Source organism: Tasmannia lanceolata, unplaced genomic scaffold (genome assembly GCF_043159265.1).
Source record: "Tasmannia lanceolata isolate RefF3 unplaced genomic scaffold, GAP_Taslan_0.1 ptg000006l, whole genome shotgun sequence".
Taxonomy (NCBI): Eukaryota; Viridiplantae; Streptophyta; class Magnoliopsida; order Canellales; family Winteraceae; genus Tasmannia; species Tasmannia lanceolata.
Window position 1 is genome coordinate 7,461,126 of NW_027518683.1, and position 20,805 is coordinate 7,481,930.

General features: G+C 40.7%; 1 protein-coding gene and 1 pseudogene across 1 annotated transcript; one reads left to right on the forward strand and one right to left on the reverse strand.

Moving 5' to 3' along the window:
- The first annotated feature begins 1,141 nt into the window (after positions 1 to 1,141).
- LOC143878299 (sugar transport protein 7-like) lies at positions 1,142 to 20,021 on the forward strand. The gene is made up of 4 exons (XM_077380603.1): positions 1,142 to 1,549; positions 1,814 to 2,133; positions 18,403 to 19,029; positions 19,153 to 20,021. The coding sequence occupies exons 1-4, from the start codon at positions 1,405 to 1,407 to the stop codon at positions 19,618 to 19,620; spliced, it is 1,560 nt and encodes a 519-aa protein (XP_077236718.1). The 5' UTR covers positions 1,142 to 1,404; the 3' UTR covers positions 19,621 to 20,021.
- LOC143878086 (pentatricopeptide repeat-containing protein At2g30100, chloroplastic pseudogene) lies at positions 10,569 to 11,667 on the reverse strand (annotated as a pseudogene).
- Positions 20,022 to 20,805: the final 784 nt, after the last annotated feature.

The window sequence follows — 20,805 nt, forward strand, 5'->3', positions numbered from 1 at the left end:
TTAAAACTTTTGAAAAAGCAACCATTACATGCATGTTATGGCTGAGACACCGTTCAACTTTATTATACCATTTGTAATTTTCTAGTTATAACTTATAACAACTGCAATCCCACAACGTCTGTTACAACTTACAAGTCCAAAGCCAAAAAATAGAGGGTGCCATTATGAAATAAGGGAGGCCTACAAGAATGAAGAGTAGGACAAATCCCTTAAAAACAGTGAAAAAATCTGTTTTGGGGGCTTTTCATCCTCTCCTGCCGTGTTTCACAACTTGCTCAGCTAATATTCCAAGGAATATTTTTTCATGGTTACCAAACTTGCCCTAAAGAGTGTCTGCCCCTTTCAGTTACCATTTTAGGGTTTTCCAACGTTTTGGATAAGAGAAGATTCACTAAAATCACCAAAGACTCATTCATGGTAACAATGGAAGGGACATTATCATCTCCCTGCTATAACATTTATCATGAGAGAGCAGCAACGTAGGATGAATTAAATGAATAAGACAAAAATTGAGCCTATGTGGCTGCTCTCTCAATCAACAGCCACAAAATGCCTTCTGCAATGGCCCCTAGCAAATCCCTTTTTTTACATTCTAATCTGAGAAAGAGATATGGAGGATCACCATCATTCACCATCTCTCATTGCTCAACAGATAAGGACGGCCACATGCAGCAAAGAATTAGAGATTTTCTAGGTGGCCTGCATATCAGTGTAAATACAAGCCCACAAAAAAAAAAAAAAACAAAGTAACCCCCAGAAATCAGATGATCTAAGCCGTTCAATGTAGTTTATGTAAAATGGATGGCTGAGAAAGTTTAAAGAAGCAACGGTTTTGAAACCACTGCAATTTGAAGGGCTTGGATCATCTCATAGATAAGATTTTTAGGGCACATGGCCTATCTATATAGGGACTACCAAATGAATGGTTTAGATCATCCATACAAGTAGGCCCCATTGCACTTTTTTGGAGTCAATGTTCTCCTGCACTCCATGCAGATTATATAAGATCACACCGTTGGACCGTTTGAGTGGTAGATTAAGCAACTTAGCCCTTCTAGATGTGACCAAGACAGTGTTTCATGTAAAATCTTCAAAAATTAATTCCTTACTATAAAAAAAAACCAACCTCATCCATATCATTACTTCTAAAACTGCACTAGAAATTGTAGAGGGTTACTCATGAAAATGATCCCCACTAGAAGGAAATCTGCAGGCTCGATTTCACGTTTTGGTCTTCAGGTTTCACATAGAAGACCTTGAACAGTTTCCTTGTGTTTAAAATACGATTATAAAATTGCACGTGGTTAACGAATCAAGATTAGTTTGACCCTAATTAAAAGGTGGGTTTTCAGTGCGCAGAGAGCATTAGTTGGATCGAAAGTTTTTGGGGGTTTCTCAGAGGAAATGCCAGGTGGGTCTTTTGCTCCGACTGGGGTGGCCAAAGAGAGAGCACAACAGTATGAAGGAAGAGTCACAGTATTTGTGGTCATGGCTTGCATGGTTGCCGCCGTAGGTGGCTCAATCTTTGGCTATGACATAGGAATTTCAGGTATATATGTCTCTCAGTTTTTCAACCTGTTTCAGTCATTATTTGAAACCAAGGAGTTAAATTTCGGTTTCTGTTTCGATTTTGGTCACAGTGGAAATCGAAATATTTCAGTTTCGGTGGAAATTTTGGCTAAAATCTTGTAAATTTCATGGAAAAATTTCGGAGAAATCATGTAAAAAAACAATTCCATGTGAATTTTGTTTTTCTAATTTAAAACCCTGATCAAAACCAACTTGATTACTTTTTTTTTGTGGAATTTTATAGGCGGAGTTACGTCTATGGATCCATTCCTAGAGAAATTTTTCCCAGTGGTGTTCCGGAAAAAGAATAGTTCATCAAAGAACCACTATTGTGCGTATAACAATCAAGGGCTTTCTGCATTTACATCGTCTTTGTATTTGGCCGGCCTAGTAGCATCTCTAGTGGCATCGCCCATAACTAGAAAATATGGGCGGCGTGCTAGCATCACTCTCGGAGGAATCAGTTTCCTCATCGGAGCTACTCTCAATGCCAGCGCTGTCAACTTAGGGATGCTGCTCGCGGGTCGGATCATGCTGGGTGTTGGGATTGGTTTTGGAAACCAGGTAACATTTTTCCTCTAATCTCTTTCTTTTTAACAACTTTAGTATTTAAGCGTAGTCTCAATTTCGCATCATTAACTAAGGTTTTCATATTAAGTCTCAAACAGAATGATCAGTGGATTGATGATTCTCTCAAAAGGTAGACATAATTTGTAACCAGAATCTCCCTCAAAGGATTTCAATATCTGGTCACAGAAGGCTTTTTAGATTATTCAGATAAAAAAACTCATGGGTATTTATTATAAGTCACATCATACCAATGTTAATTACAGGAAACAGCAAATCTTTTGCAACCTCAATTTTTGAGAGCCCCACCGTGGGTCCTTTGAATGACATGAGCTGTTCATTTGATAGGCCTTTAGATCTCTAATTACCCAAAAATCACACTAATAATTCAATTCTAAATGATAATTCTGAGCATCATGTTCTTCCTCTTCCTCTCTCAAGAGATGTTAGGAAAAGGCAAATACAAACACACAGAAAGGGCCAAGTATTTTTCCTAATAATTATCACCCTATGAACGTGCCAACTTAACTCCGACAAATAATAAAAGGCCAGCGATGGAATTACGACCAAATCCAAATCCACTTTTCTCCATTGTTACTGTTCATTTCTTCTGCTAGGTAGCTTTCCTCCCTTACGAAAGCAGAGCTTCAGCAAGAAGAGACACTTACTAGGTAGCTTTCCTCCCTTACGAAAAGCAGAGCTTCAACAAGAAGAGACACTTAATAGATCATGTGACAATTTCATTCTACCACATCTTCCAATGACAGTTAGATATTTTGAAAGCAAACTTACAAACAAGGGGCCTCTCTTCTCTTTTGGAAAATGATATTTCCCTACCCCCTTTCCTAACATTTCCAGCCCTTTTGTTTCTCTTTTCCTGACAACGACTTTACCTTCGAAAGTGGGGCCCACTTTGAGAAATTGGTCATGTGGAACCCACAACCCATTACTGTACATACTTGATCGGAGTGTTTGAACGCACACAAAAACCAGATTGATTTTGAATAATGATAGTGTAACTATACACTGAAATTCAGTGTATATCCCATCCTACCGGCTTCTAAACGTAATACGGTAATACCCCTTTTTTGGATGAACAAAATGGAGACTTTTCCCAAATATGAAATAAAAATCCATGAACAACTGAAGTTCTTGAAAATTTTATATATTGCCAGAGATGGGCGTGTACGGTGGGAGTGAGGGGACCATAAAAGCCCCTGAAAATAGTTTAAAAAACTTATTTATAGACTGCAGTGTTTTTTTCCCATTATTTTTAGGGATTTCTCATGTAGATTGCAGAGTGTGTGTGTCTTGTTCACTATTTTTAGTGCCAATTCAAAGGAACTACAAAGTCCTTTTTCCTTTAAGGAAAAATTGTCAACTGGTGACAGAAAAATACGAAAATAGTGAATGGGTGACACCCTTTTGAAAGTTGGTGAACGGAGGTCGAAACACCTTTTTCTGACATGGCCTTTTACCCAAATACCCCTCATGGCAAAAAGAACACGTTATACTAGATTTTTCTCTCTGTTACTTTTCACCGACCAAAGTTTACCGCCTACCTCTTGCAAATTTCTCCATTAACACCTGAAACCCACGAAGTGTAAGTGAAGGTTAGTAGCTTATCTACTCTCTTAGGATTAGTGCTTCCATTAATGCGTTTGAACCCTGTCTGTATTGTGTGTGATAACCCTATCTTTATTGTGATTGATAACCCTATCTTATAACCCTTTTAAAATGGTGACTTAGGGCTTCTGCTTCTATTATCTCTGAAACTGTTCTTATAGAGTTGGTACCCTACTAATACAGTTGGTATTAGTGTTTGATGACCCGAATATAGATGGTTTATGAAAACCCTTTTGTACATGAATCATAATTTTTTGCACTTGATAATCCCTTATTTGCTGTTGGTAAGTCCCATATATTTACCTGATAAACTTGTTTTGACACTTGATACACCTCGGAGAGGCTTGGTAACCCCCTTAGAGAGTGTTGAAAAGCCCTTGTACATTGTTGGTAACTCCCCTTCTATGTACTTGGTAATCCCTTTAGAAACTTAAAAACCCCCTTGTGTAGAGAGTTGAAAACCCCTAATTTGCAACTTGATTACCCTTTACAGAAGCCTCCGTACGGACTTGAATCCCCCATTAGGTAGCTGATAATCTCTTAGAACACCTTGTGGACTGACTTTCAAATCCCCATTGAGGTAGTAAAACCCCATTTAGAGTCCATAACCCCACTTATGAACTTGGTAACCCATTGTGTACACTTGAATACCCCTCAAGAAGATATGAAGATCCCCTTTTAGTAACAACTCTGTTTAGAACCCCTATTTAGAATTTTATAAAAATGTCCGAAACAATGGTTTCTCTTCTTTTACACTATGATGGAGATTTGAAGGATGATGTTTCTTGGGAATACGTCGGAAGGAAGAAGACATTGTTATCTGTCAGCCGCGGAATCAATTTCGACGAATTTGAAGCTGCAATCCGAAGAAGGATTGGTGTTATAGAAAGGCAGGTTTTACTATTGATAAAATGTCGATATGTTGTGGATCCATATATAGTCACTTTAATCGACGTCGATGATGATGATGTCCTCCAAACAATGTTAAGGATGTTTGACAGATACATGTTCAATTCTGTGATGATATACATAACTAAGAGCATAAATGACAAATGTATTAATTCCTTGAATTCGTCAATGCTTCCCCCAAACAAACTCTGCACTAGGAGACCCTCTCTTAATCGTAGCATTCCTTCTACTTCGATTCCGTCCCAAAAAACGTCTTCGTTTTGAAGTGGACTTGCAAAAAGACTACGAAAGTGAATTTGATGGGAGATATGTTAGTGAAGAGATCAGAGGTGCTCCAGCAGAACCTGTCATAAGGTATTGTAGTTCTTTGGCAATGTTTGAATACTTCCATATTTCAATTTATAATTCATATGGATCCAACTTGATTATATATTGCCGAACTATGCAGGTCTGAAATTGACTTAAATGAAACATTGGCAAGTGATTTGTATGGCAACCATGTTTGTGGAGGTATTGATGACTTCCAAAATGTGGGAGAGCTTGAAGTGGACTTCAGTAATGTTTTTGAAGACGGTTTCTGTGTGAGGGGTTTAGATTTAGAAGAAGAAAGAAATGATGATGATAATGACGATGGTAGTGATGATGATGATGAGGAGGAGGAGGATGATGATGATGACGATTATGGAAATATCGGTGTTAGTCCATGCGCTCAGCCTTTCAGTGCGGATTCTCCTATCAGAGGGGGTTCTCCTATCAGAGAGGGATCTCAACCGGTTCCGACTAACAGTAGTCGGCCAATGAAAGCAGATGGGATGTTTGTTGGGGCCCATGATGTAGATACTAATAATCTTCAGTTTGAGCAGTTAACGGTTGGGGCAATATTTTCTAATATGCAACACTTCAAAAAGGTTGTCAAAGAGTACGCTATTCAGCAGAGGTTTATGTTCGTGACGTCAAAGTCAACACCGAAGAAGTATGCCGTTCGATGCAAGGTAGAGGGTTGCAAATGGTGTATAACGGGTACTAATCATATGACCTGTGTTTTAGTGAAGTTGTTTGTCCCCGACCATACGTGTAGAACAAAATTAAGGGGCAATGATCACCCTCTTGTCACAGCAGCTTGGGTTGCTCAGACATGTTTACGCTTATTTGCTTGCCCAGATGATGTGAGGACGAGAATCATACGAAAATATATCAAGATGCATTGGGGTATAATTATAAGCTATTGGAAAGCGTACAACGCGATGAACATCATACTTGAGATTAAGTGTGGGAATGTGGAGGACTCTTATTGAATATTGCCTGCACTTACAGTTCAGATGATGAAAAGAAATTCCGGCAGCTATATGCGTGTTTTCAGAGCCAGAGATTTACGACCTAGGGGAGATGATAGATTTGTTCGCTTATTTTGGACATTTGGTCCTAGCATACGGTCTTTTCATCGAACACTCAGGCCTATAATTTTGGTTGATGTGATACATCTGCGAGGGAAGTATCTAGGAATCTTATTGATTGCAATCGGGGTAGATGGTAACAACGGTTTATATCCATTAGCATTTGGGGTTGTTGAGACGGAGAACGAAGATAATTGGAGGTGGTTTTTTATGTTGCTGAGGCAGTACGTATTGGCAGCGGAGATGAACATATTCACCATATGCTCCGATCGACAGAAGGGGTTGTTGCAGGCAGTGCCTAATATATTTCCCAATTCTCATCATAGTTATTGCATGCGTCACCTCGCCGCCAATTTGCGATCCGAGTTCAAAGATGTTCTACTTGAGAGATTGTTTTGGAAAGCCGCACGGACTTTGAGAGAGAGTGTGTTCAGAGAAACAATGGAGAAGATTAAGGTGAGGAATGAACGTGCACACAAGTGGATAAGTGACATTGCGAACGAACACTGGGCTTGTTTTTATTTTAAGGGGGATAGGTATGATGTATTGACTACAAATAGATCGGAGTGTTTCAATGCTGTCCTGAAGGATGCGAGAAGATTGCCGATTGCATCATTGGTAGAGCACAGTAGACATCAGACTACAGACTTCATTCAAAAGCGTCAGAAATTGGGTCATAGTTGGCAAACAAAGTTGACTCATTACGCAGAAGAACGTATAACATTAGCGAGGGAAAAGAGCCACCAGTATACAGCTTATCGAGTTGGGGTTCATGAATATGAAGTACGGTCGCTTGAACATACAGATGGCGTAAACTTGGAACTTCGCACGTGCAGTTGTCGTGCATTCCAAACATTTGGACTCCCGTGTGGACATGCGATGGTAGCCATTGGCATCACAGATTTTGATGCATACGATTACTGCGATAAATGGTTTCATGTAGAGAGATATCGGGATACGTACGCTGAAGTTTTGCACCCGACACTAGACAGGACCCAATGGGAATTAAATCCCGAATCCTTGATGACAATATTACCGCCGATTGCAAAGCGACCACCGGGAAGGCCGCGTACGAGAAGAACTGATCGCGAATTGAAAGGTGGATTACATTACAAATGCACCCGATGTCGACAACTTGGCCACAATAGAAGAAGTTGCAAAGAACCACCCGTGGTAAGACAACAAGTTGACCAAACTGCTATTGGGCCTTCTGCACCCATACTCAGTAGATCGGGCGTACCTTGCCAAGCTCCCTTCTTTGTGTAAGGGTGTAATTGAATTTTTTGAATGTTCTCAGATATTGTGATGACTTCTTTTTTGTTATTTTGTAAAAAATGGTTGTAATTGGAACATCAATACATAAACAATTTTTTTGGATATAGATATGCTATTTGTTCTCTATTTAGTTGTCGCTCTCCTACATTTAAACCATGAAAAGGGACTTATCAACAGTCAGAATTGGATTACCAGCACAAACAATAGGATTATCAACTAATTCCCTAGGTTATCAACCAAAATCTAGGTTATCGACTCCCCCAAAATAGGTCATCAACCAATCGGAAGTGAGGTTATCAACACTCAAAATTGGATCATCAACCCATTCCCTTGGTTGATAAAGCTATTGGAATTCAAAATTCAGGCTATCGACTCCCTCAAAACGAGGTTACCAACATTCGAAAGTGGGTGATCGACCGAAAAATTAAGGTTACCAACCTCCCATTTTTTGGGTCATTGACCTTGGAATGTGGGTTACCAACCCGGAAAGAGGGTCACCAACCATTTTTCCAGCAGAGTAAAGCTGCTGGAATTGGAACTTAAAGTTACCAACCTCCCTTTTTTTGGGTTATTGACCTTCGAATGTGGGTTATCAACCCAGAAAGAGGGTCACCAACCATTTTTCCAGCCGAGTAAAGCTGCTGGAATTGGAACTTAAGGTTACCAACCTCCCTTTTTTGGGGTTATTAACCTTGGAATGTGGGTTATCAACGCAGAAAGAGGGTCACCAACCATTTTTCCAGCCGAGTAAAGCTGCTGGAATTGGAACTTAAGGTTACCAACCTCCCTTTTTTGGGTTATTAACCTTGGAATGTGGGTTATAAACCCAGAAAGAGGGTCACCAACCCAGAAAAATTTGGGTTATTAACCTTGGAATGTGGGTTATCAACCCAGAAAAAGGGGGGTGTCAGCTTTTCCAGGGGAGTAAAGCTGCTGGAATTGAAAATGTCTAAAACCTGTTTAAACACAAACACAAACACACTTCATATTCTGTTCACAAACACAAACACACATCATATTATGTTTTAATTTATAACTTTCCTACTCATTCAGAAACACAAACACACATGTCTAAAACCTGTTTAAATTTACAAGTTCCAATATTCAAATTGAAACACAAACACAAATACACTTCCATAAAACCTGCTTACATTTACAACTTCTCCACATTCATAAACAAGTTCACAATTCCATAAAACCTGCTTACATTTACAACTTCTCCACATTCATAAACAAGTTCACAATTCCATAAAACCTGCTTACATTTACAACTTCTCCACATTGTGGACCCCGATCCGAGGACGGCGCCGAGGGACGCGAGATCCCTCCTGCAATCCTCAAAGATCTCCACAAAGTGAAGGAGAGCTCTACCAAGGAACTCTCGAAACGGATGGCACCCTCACAGCATAGCATGAGTGGCGATATAAAAAAGAAAGAGATACATCATGATCCGGAGCCAGGGCTCGAAACCGAGATATATCTAGAAATAACTCAGAGTCGCCATCCATGGACACGCCATGGAACCAAAACAAATGCTCTGTTTGCAATGGATAACCAGAGATACAAAAGGTCCGTGCCTGATGACGAATGGAGAAGGTCCGAAGAGCCCCCCCAATTCGCCCGAGTGCGAACACTTGGTCTCTTATGCCATTTATTTATTAACTTCGAAGAATTTTGGGTAAAAATCATGTGAAATGGGAACAAAATATCCCCGAGTGAACGTCTACCTAATCATGCATGACTCGGGGATGAAATAATAAACACACATAAAGTAAGATAAAAGATGTGTCACATAATGACAACTAGGTTATGAGTGACATACCTAACTGGTGTCTAAGTTCTGATGGACAAACACATACAAGCTACAGCTAAAGGTATAGGATCAGTACAAGAAAGTAAGAGAACATAACAAAACACACAACATAACAAATCCTAAGACTCTAAACGATTTAGCCTGAGTCTTCGGATGGTCTGGTGTTCATCCAAAGAAGCCTACGTATCCCCGCCTCCACGAGAATCAAGGCAACGTAGTTCTTCGCACCTATTCTAAGCTATGATGCCTAAGACCTCTATCCTAGACTCGATCTAAAAGACTGGACTAGTTCTTAAAGCTTCTTGTGTGATTATTTAAATTCCAGTGAATTGTAGATTTTAGGACCCTATATGCCCTAACTAAATGCATGTTAGCCCTAAGCTAATGCAGGTGATTCCTACAACCTATGTGTAACTAGGCTGTATTTCCTAAGGAAAACAAATGGTTGACTAACGCATCATATTCTAGTCATCAGTCGGCGATGTGGATCGCCAACTGACCGGACGGAGGCGCTCCTATAACTCTAGGACAAACCCCTAACTCTAAAACAAGCACATAACAAACAAACAAATAAACAACCTATCAAAAGAAACTCCAAACTCTAAAACTCTCTATCTAGGAGAAACTCCTAACACTAGGGGAAGAGCTTTTTGAAAACACGGTTTTAAAGAAAAATGGTTAAAGTAGATTTATTTACAAAGTTTGGCTGGACTTGGGATGAAAATCCCAAGCTGCACTACGTACCTCGTGGAAGAGGATCAAGCCAACGTAGTTCGAAATGAACTTTCCAACTACGCTACTAAAAACACTCAACACTTTAGATTTTTCAAAGGTTTTTTTATACTTTGAAATGTTTTTTACGTTTTAAATTTCTAATGTTTTTTGAGTTTTCAAATATTCCAATACTTTTGGACCTTAAAATATTTTCACTCTTAAAGGGAACACGCAAGCAGCACCACAAACTAGGGCAAAGCCCTAAATCTAAAGGGGAGACCCCGAACAAACAACAAGCAATTAGCGTCTCAAAGAGACGGACCACAACAAGAAAGATAGTGTCCCAAGAACAGAGAAAACAATCTAAGATCCCAAGCAGGGAAAGCTCTAATAAGACTGAGTTAGTCTCTAATCAAAGCGAAGTAATCAACAACTCTAAAGGAGAAACTCCTAACTAAAAACACTAAAGAGGGGGAATAAATGAGTCAGAGACTCTTTAATAACACTACCAAGTCTAAGACTCGCTCTAAAAGAGGAGGCCACCCTAACATGAGGCTAGGTAAGCCTCCTAAAGGGGAAACTCTCTATATGAGACAAGGCTTGTCTCCGAGACACAAATGACGTAAACAATGGTTCTGATGAGACTGGGCAAGTCTCCTATATACAAAGGAGGGGTATGCTACTTGGACTGAGCAAGTCCCCTAAGGATGGGCTTGGGCTAGCGCCTTCATCGCCCTAAGATAGCAGTACACCTGAGGTTTCAACTCACATTCCTTAAACTCAATCACCAATTTAACTGTGTCCATATAGTCTCCATCTGACATCATCTTCCAAGCAAGATACCCAGTTGGGCCTCCTCTATTGTCGTCACCATCATCGACCGTATAATCAACACCCCGCTTCAAAATCTCCTTAACAAAAAGCACCGCTTCCGCCTTCTTACTCATCTTCCAATACAAAGAAATCACCTTCTCAATCATACTAAACCTGGGTTTCAACCCAACACAATCCATATCCTTAAGCAAATCAATTACATCTTCCACAACATGCTCTCCTCTAACAAGTTTCTCCACCCAAACACACATTATCGAAACCATAAGCTCCATGGTCTCCCCATCCACTCGGTTCTCCCTCTGAAGCCAATCAAAAACTTCCAATGCACACCATGAATCCCTCCCTTCTTGAGAAAAGTAGACCAACACAAGCTGAATCTCGCGACCCGAGAGCCGTCCGTTCATTTCCTCTAAAATATCCGACGGCTCTCGTTCCATCAGCTCTAATTCCTCAATTGCCTCAAAGAATTGATCACTCATTTCATCCTCCTCAGCCGAGAGGAACCGGTACCGGTCCAATCCGACGGACCCAAATGACCGGAACCCCCCAATTCGGACTATTGGGTCAGACCCAGATGACCGAAATTCCCCAATTCGGACTATTGGGTTTCGATGATTGAAGGCTTTGAGACAAACCCTAGAACAAGTTTCAATCAAAATATTGGAATTGAACTGTAGAGCTAAGAATCGAAAACGAGTGAAAGATGAAGAAACAGGGAAACCCAGTTCCGTAACAGGGGAACTGAATCGATGGAGTGCTTCCATTTGTTCTTGGAAAATGTAGGGCTACTTGCTTGTCATATCATCAGTTAGAAAGAGATTATAGGGTTTAAGATGAGAGTTTATAGAGCAAGAATTTGATTAGGGTTTAACATGAGAGAGAGAAAAAGAAGAAGAAAAAGTCCAAACCTTGGTCTTTTTGGATTGCTTGGTTCTTGATTTTGGGTCCGAATTCTGGATTTTGGGTTTTGGATTAAATGGGGTTTGGTGATAAAAATGGGGAGGTGAAGAAGAGGTGAGATGGGGTGGTAACAGAGGAGGTTGAAATGGGAAAAATGGAGGTTGTGGAGGTGGCTGGCCGGAGATAGTGGTCGGAGGTGGAGGTGGAAGTGGCTGATGATGGTGATTTTGGCTGGAGATGGTGGTGGAGGATTTGAGGAAGAAGAACAAGGTGGAGGTGGCCGAGCGGAGCTCCGGCTGGAGATGGTGGTGGGGGCCAATCGGATTTCCGGTGAGAATGATGCTGGATTCCGTGGAGGTTGTGGTTGGAATGGGGTGGAGATGGGTTTAAGAGATAGAAATGGGTTTCTACGGAGGTGGAAGGATGGAGGTTGTCGGATTTGGGTCGGAGAGGGCCGGATTCCGGTGGTAATGGTCGGGGGTTTGGTGGTTTGGGTGATGGAAGAAGGTGGTGGGAATATTGGTGGGGATTGATGGAGGTGGCTGATGGTGGTGGGAATATTGATGGAGGTGGAAGAGTAATCGCCGGCGGCTCCCTCTTCTCCTCTACCTCTCTCTCAGCTTCTCCCTTATGCGGCTGCAGAAATCCCTCCCTTTAAAATGAGGCTCTCCCCTGGTGTTTTATATCTAGGGCTTTTTCTCCTTCTAATCCTAGCCATCCATCTCTCCTTTTTTTTCTAGAAAAATGAGGCACACCCCCATCTGCCCTAATTCGGTTGTCCCTTTATAAGGGGAATGATAAATTCGACCCCCCCCCCCCCCCCCCGCTTTTTTTTGCATTTCTTTGTATTATGGACAACTTGAACCCAATACATGGGTTGGGGTGCGACCTGAGTCAATTTATGGGGTTCGGATCCTTCAGAAATTTGGGCTTCGATTCTTGGATTTTCCCAGTCAGGGCACAGTTTCAGGGTTCAAGAATTGATTTCGGGGCTTCGACTCAACTTTGGGACTATGCTCAATTTCAAAATTTTATTTGATTTTGCGGAGAAGGGTCCGGTCAAAATGGGGTGTCTACACACATTCATAAACAAGTTGACAATTCCATAAAACCTGTTTCACCAACCAAGTTCTCCACCCATTCACAAACACAAACACACTTCCATTAAACCTATTTCAATTTACAAGTTCTCCACCCATTCACAAACAAAAACACAGACCATAACAACTTCCCTTGCCATTTAACAAATCCCCTGCCAATCTCCATTAAAAAATAAAGTTTGATCATCAGAAAAAATAAACATCCATCAACATTAGAAGGTGTTCCTATATAAGTGTGCAGTCCCCAAACTCTCATCGTAAAAATCTCTCACAAAGTTGTAGCCGAAATTCAGGAATGTCTGTGGGCCCAAAGTTCAGTGGTTGACCATGGTAGAGATGCTCAATCGCTTTTAGGACAAAAGCGTCGCAATCAACCCTGTATAAAAGCATGCATTGAATGGAGTTACTTTTAAGCTAACTACGAATGAGATAGGAATACTAACAAAAATTTGAAAGTTTTAAGTTTGAACCCACCCATTGTTCTGCTTTCGGAAGCCATCCATCTGTGAATATGGAAAGTTATCGATGTTGCAACCCCGGCCCTTCAAATATTCCTTCATTAATGCTACCTGAATTTAAGACAACGAAGGAATATTGAGTGTTATACATATGGAAGTAACTTTAAATGTTACGGAAGATGTTAATTTACTTACAGTGGGAGATGCTCGCTCCTGAAATAAGTCCCCTTCCATTGAGTTGAACTCGACCATCTTTTTATTCACCATATCAACAAGCACAAGAGCCCAATGAAAGTCTTGACAGCATGGGATTAAAAGCATCCCAATATCTTCTGACGGGATATGGTCAAGTGTACGATGCAATAGCTCGTTCGCCAACCGATCGGAGTCCAACTTATTTTTGTCATCCATTGAATCACGCCCTGTAGTCTTATATCCCTGTACAATGAAATGAATTTTCTGGGAACACTAAATCATGGATAAGTTGTAAAGTAACATGTATAGCTACAAAAAAGCCTCTTACATGTACTGATGAAGGAATATATACAATCCGTCCAATTAAGGCATTGCTGGAGGCGCACAAATACTTCCCATATACATCCAACACCTACAACTCAAAAAAATTTCTTAATTACCTCAACAATGGATACTGAAGACAACACTTAATTTAAAAAATGACACTTACTTGGCCACTGAGGACTCCTTTCAGGTTCCACAACGTTTCGAGATCCTCGGCCAAGACTTTTACCCCGTCAACGGTCATGAGAATACGACTGCAAAAATATACAAAGGTTAGAGGAAGCAAGTATCTAACTTTGAATAATGGTTAATTGAAAACAAGTGTACTTGCCTTTGCTCTTGTTTTTTCAACTTCTCAATGAGATCAGTTTGCCTCCGTGTTACTTTCTTCGTTGCCCTCTCACTTTTTTTCTTTGTTCCTGGAGGTACTGTATAGGGGCTACTCTTGGCGTAGCTTGGTTCCTATCCCTTCTCTGATTTTTCACTCTCCTCTGAATGCTCCCTAATTTTTCCGTCATCTTCCTCTTCTCTTTACCCTCAGGGCTATCGAGAATGGTAACAACATCTGACGCTCATGTTACAATTGCTTCATTTACGAAGCCAACATCTTCAGCTTGACTCATCACATTTATGACCTCCATATCTTCCTCCTCTCTTCTTTTTTCCCCATCTTTTCTCAATTCTTCCTTCTCCATTTCAGCTTCGTCTCCCTCCTGTCTTCTCATCGCTTCCCACTCCTTATGTATAATTTCTCTCTCAGCTGCAATCTGTATTCGTAAATTCTCCTTCTCCGCCTCCATCTCCACCCTGACTCTTCTTAACCTCTCCTTCTCCTCTTCATTCTGTCCCCTCTCTTTTTTTATATTGTCCCATGCCTCTCCTATCTTCTCCCACTCTCTTTTAATCCTCCTATCCTCACTGGCCTCCTCAGCACCCTCCTGACCACCCTCCTCAACTACAGTATCCCTTCCTTCAAACGCAGGTGTGCCGCTCAATGCTGGGACAGTAGGTGACTGCCCTAATGGTTCTCCCTGCCCAATGATTCCTTCTTCATCGGCTTCCTAATATACAAATAAGGGATACAACACACAAAATTTGTAAACATTACCAAGTTAAATAAAACATAATATAAAAAGATTTGAGAAAGTACCTGCTCAGGAATGTACCGCAGTTCGTCCTCTCGTGGCGTCAATGTCACCACTACCTAACGATTTGAGAAAGTTGTTAGATCAGAAAATATTACAGACTATCTATAATGGTATCTAGTAGATAGGGTCTCACCTCAGATTTGTCTATCTTCCCATGCTCAATCATATAGTACTTATTCGCTTCATTTCCTTTCGACTTCCACTTCAGAATACGTGGACATGCATCTGGATTTTTTGGTATCCACAACTTCATGTGCTCGAAAAGCCACACCTGCACACACAAGACAGACTTTGTTAATATTTTATTAATAGGAAGATAAATAAAAAGGCAAACTATTGCAGAGGCCATGATACCTGCAATGTGAGGGAGCAACCTTCAAGATATTTTTCCCCTGCGACGGATGCGTTTAAACACTCGAGTAACCAATTGTATACTGCTTCCTCCCAGTTATAGTCGCACATCTTCTCTAAATCATCGATATAGGGCCAAAACAGCTGGTCGGCCCGATGTGCAGCCTGAGTGAATAACACAGTAGCGAATAGGTGTAGCACGACATATTTCACACAAGTCTCTATGGAGGGTTGGTCCTCTAGACCAACTAAGGCCTTGATTTGCACAGAAAGGTCAGATGCCAGAACAGATCCTCTACGAAATGGCCACCCAGGCAGTAAAGGAGTGGGTTTACTCTTGTCCGTCCACGGAACCCTCGCCAAAATAATTTTTTCCCCTCTAAGGGGAAGGCCTAAAGCCAATGCAACATCGGTAGCCCTAAATGGAACTGCGATACCTCCTAGCATGAATGTCTTCGTCGCCGGATCCCACTTACTGTGTAGTGCTCTAATTAGAGGATTATGCATGACAGCCTCTTCTAGTGGATTCTGTTCTAGGCGGATGAAGTCCTTGAAAGGGGTCTTGCCTATAGCATCATAGTGAGACTGCCGGAACTGTGTACTCCGCATCTCCTTAATAAAGCACGATGGAGAACATCGTGCAGGGACATATGGATCCTGTAAAACAACATACATAATCAGAGCTTCAACTTTTATCAAGTAACTTAGATTAAAACTGTAAAGATCAAATACACTTACATGTTTCGCCTTCACTTCACTCTTCTGACCTTTCACGTTGCTTTTCATCTTCTCACTTTTCACATCGCTTTTCATCTTCTGACCTTTCACTTTGGTTTTCATCTTCTGACCTTTCACTTCAACTATCTTCTTCTCACCTCTATTTTTCATTTTTGCCTTCTCACCTTTCAATTTCGTATTTCCCTTACCACCTTTCATTTTAATCTCCTCATTCTTTAAACCCATTGCGGGCTTCCTATTAGACTTTCGACTATGGCTCTCATTTGCCTATTAACACAATTAGAGAATAAAAGAGCATTCTATTGACTAACAATCTAAAACGAGAACAAAAAAGACTACACTTACACGCGTCTTCATTGTAGACTTTGCCTTCTCCCAATCCAACTATATAACTGTCACAAAAAAAGAACATAATTAATTGTAATGTAAGTCATGTTTCTCAAGTGTAGCAACTATACCAAAAATTACTATATGAACAATGATCCAAAAGAGGATTGGCAACAATCTGAAAATGGGGATTATCAACCTCCCTTGAGGGGTTTTCAACACTGGAGAAGGGGGATTATCAACCTCAACAGGGAGTTCTCAACACTACAAATATTAATTATCAACCTCAACCGGGATTCACAATACTGGAAATGGGTATTATAAACTCCCTGAGGGGGTTTTCAACACTAGAGAAGGGGGATTATCAACCTCAATAGGGAGTTTTAACACTGGAGTAGGGGATTATCAACCTCAACAGGGGGTTCTCAACACAGGAAATGGGGATTATCAACCTCCCTTGAGGGGGGTTTTCAACACTGGAGAAGGGGGCTTATCAACCTCAGGAGGGGGTTCTCAACACTGGACAATGAGAATTATCAACCTCAACAGGGGGTTCTCAACAGAAGAGAAGGGGGATTATCAGCCACAGGAGGTTCTCAACACACGAGAATGGGGATTATCAACCTCAACATAAGGTTCCCAACACTGGCAATAGGGATTATCAACCTCCCTTCAAGGGTTTTCAACACTGGAGAAGGGGGATTATCAACCTCAATAGGGGGTTTTTAACAGTGGAGAAGGGGGATTATCAATGTACCTAGAAAGGATTCTCAACACTGAAAGTGGGGGATTATCAGCCTGAAAAGGGGTTCCCAACACTGCAAATGGGACATTATGAACTAACTAGAGGGGGTTCTCAACACTGGCAATGGGGGATTATCAACATCCTAGAGAGGGTTACTAACACTGGAAATGAGTGGATTCTCAACACTGGCAATGAGGGATTATCAATCTACCTGGAGGGGATCCTCAACACTTAAATTGAGGGATTATGAACCACAAAAGGAGGTCCCAACACTGGATATAAAGCATCCCAACACTGGAAAAGGGGGGTCCCGGAAATGGGTTCTCAACACTGAAAAAGGGATATTATGAATCTCAAAAGGGGATTCTCAACACCGAGAATGAGAGATTATCAAAAGGGGGTTCTCCATAGTCAAAATCAAACAAAATAGGGAACCAAAAAAAAAATTTTAAACCCTAGACGTATAAAGACTTCCAAATACTGACAATGAAACAATACACCACGAAGGTAACTTAATAGAACGAAAAAAAAAGTAAAAAAATATGAAATACGACACCCTAACATACCTGCACGATGGGGATGGGGGAAAAATGAAGCCCACGCAGGAAAAAATGAATCCCTCGCCGGAAAAATGAAGCCCTCGCCGGAAAAATGAAGCCCTCGCCGGAGAAAAATGAAGCCCTCGCCGGAATACACTTGATAACAGAGGAGAGAGGTTCGGAATAATGCAGGCAACCGCCCCACTCCAGAGAAAAATGAGAGATCTTCACGCCGATCACACCTCACGCCGGAGAAGATGGGTTTCAGGTGGTTCAAATGAAAATGGAATAAAAGTTAAAAAAAAAAACCCTCTGTACAGTTAAAAACGAAGAGAAAAAAGCCTCTCTACAGTTAAAAAAAGAAGCCTCTGTACATTTTCGTTCTCAAGGGTATTTACGTAAAAGGCCATGTCAGAAAACGTGTTTCGACCTCCGTTCACCAACTTTCAAAAGGGTGTCACCCATTCACTATTTTCGTATTTTTCTGTCACCGGTTCACAATTTTTCCTTCCTTTAAAAATCAGTTAGTTGGTCAATCAATACAAAGGGAGGGAGGCTACTAACTAAAGCACCCACTTTTTGAGTCAACTAAGGTAGGTGGGCTTTGCCAACCTACAACAAGAGGGTTAAGTAGGGCTTTTTCTCCCTCGACTCTATGGTATCAGCTCCTGCTACTTCACAATTGTACCGATGAATATTCTGTGCAATAATATTTCACGGTTGTCAAACATGCCCAAAACATAAGGAAAAAAATGTAAATCAAATTTTACCTTCATTGCCAAGAGATGTGTAACTGTGGCAAAAACCAAAGATATAATGAACCTACCTTTCACTTGAAAATTCAAGATTCTGACATACTTTCCCGGATGTCCAAAGGCCGTCCCTCTCTATTTATCAGAGATGGCACCGGCCCATCTCCGAGGTGGCCTGAACATGATGTTCCAATTGGCAACAACACTTGGGATCTTCACGGCGAACATGATCAATTACAGAACAGAGAAGATCAAGCCATGGGGATGGCGCCTCTCACTGGGCCTCGCTGCAGTACCTGCTCTTCTAATGACAATAGGAGGATTTCTCCTTCCAGAGACACCCAACAGCCTAATTGAGCAGGGAAAAAGAGACGAAGGAAGGAGAGTACTTGAGAGGATCCGAGGAACCCATAATGTAAATGCCGAGCTCCAAGACATGATCGAAGCGAGCGAGTTGGCGAACTCCATTAAACATCCATTCAGAAATATCCTAGAGAGGAGGAACAGGCCACAGTTGGTAATGGCAATTTTCATGCCGACATTTCAGATACTTACAGGCATAAACTCTATACTCTTCTATGCACCAGTTCTGTTCCAGAGCATGGGTTTTGGAGGCAATGCTTCTCTATACTCCTCAGTTATGACTGGAGCAGTTCTTGCTCTCTCTACGCTTGTTTCAATCGCACTTGTTGATAAATTGGGTCGGCGACCTCTACTAATTGGAGGTGGAATACAGATGATTGTGTGCCAGGTAAAGGATTCAAATACTCAAAAACATTTTTCAGAATCCAGAACTTTTTTTTTCCTTACAACTCAACTTTTTTATCCTAATTAGAATCCCCCTTGTGATTTTCTCACTTGTGGTGGTAAACAGATAGCTGTAGCCATAATCCTGGGTCTAAAATTTGGCAATGATAAGGAGCTCTCCAGAGGCTTCTCCATACTGGTGGTTATTGTCATCTGCCTGTTTGTCGCGGCTTTCGGGTGGTCGTGGGGGCCGCTTGGGTGGACGGTGCCAAGCGAGATATTTCCATTGGAAACCCGATCCGCGGGTCAGAGCATAACGGTGTCTGTCAACCTCTTTTTCACTTTTGCAATCGCGCAATCTTTCCTTTCACTCCTCTGCTCCTTCAAATTTGGGATCTTCCTCTTCTTTGCTGGCTGGATTACTATAATGACCATCTTTGTGTACATTTTCCTGCCTGAGACAAAGGGAGTCCCAATTGAAGAGATGATACTGCTTTGGCGAAAACACTGGTTCTGGAAGAAAATCATGCCCCCACTTAAAGAGTCTGATGAGAGCAGCCTCGGAAAAAAGTCACCAGAGTTGGGATCAACATAAAATATTTCAGTGTTTACTATGATTTCCAAATCAAACATAAAATGTTTCAGTCCTTAGACGGTGATTTCCATTCAAACACCCTTTATTGCATATGTAAATATGTAATGAAAGAATATAGAAGGATGATCACAGCGATTTCCAAATCAAACATAAAATGTTTCAGTCAGACGGTGATTTCCATTCAAACACCCTTTATTGCATATGTAAATATGTAATGAAAGAATATAGAAGGATCATCACAGCGATTTCCAAATCAAACATAAAATGTTTCAGTCAGACGGTGATTTCCATTCAAACACCCTTTATTGCATATGTAAATATGTAATGAAAGAATATAGAAGGATGATCACAGCTATTTCCAAATCAAACATAAAATGTTTCAGTCCTTATACTATGATTTCCATTCAAACTCCCTTTATTGCATAGGTAATGAAAAAATATAGAAGGATGATCACACAATTGAGAATAATGAGAAACAAGGGTGCCCACTGAATGTGGGAGATCATCCTTTCTAGCCAAATCTCCCCTCATCACCATTGAAGCAAAACAATCAATTTTCCAGATTATCATGAGATTTTTAACCGGGTCAGATGCCGCCCATTGAATTCTGAATCAATCATACACCTCAGTCCAAATCAGATAACGAGTCTTCGCAACGTATAAAGATGTGGTTAATTGACTCTTCCTCCATTGAGAAAAGAATAACATGTTCGCCAGATTGATGCTTCGCCTCTTTTTTTTCAAAGGTAACAATTTTATTTTATTTAATGATAAAACGAGTACAAAGGTAGAACACAAGGGACAAGATGTCCCTGTGTAGTACAATTAGAGTAGTGTGCTAGAGTAGCACTCCCAGTAAACCAGTAATGATTAACGTGGTGTCTATTCTACTCTCCCTCCTTTGCAAGCTATTTCACAAATATCCTTCTCGGGAATTTCTCGGCAAGGGAAAATCTCAGGATATATTAAATTTTTTTTATTTTTTTCGGTTTATATCGGGAGAAAACAATAAAAAATAAAAGTATTTAAAATATATATAAATACATAAAAATAAAAAAACATAAAATAAAACATCATAAAAATAACGGGATAATATCGTGATAAAAACGCTATATTTTACAAATATCGGAGATTGTGACATAGTTTGCAAGACGATCGCCACAGAGTTAGCCGATCTCCGTCTAT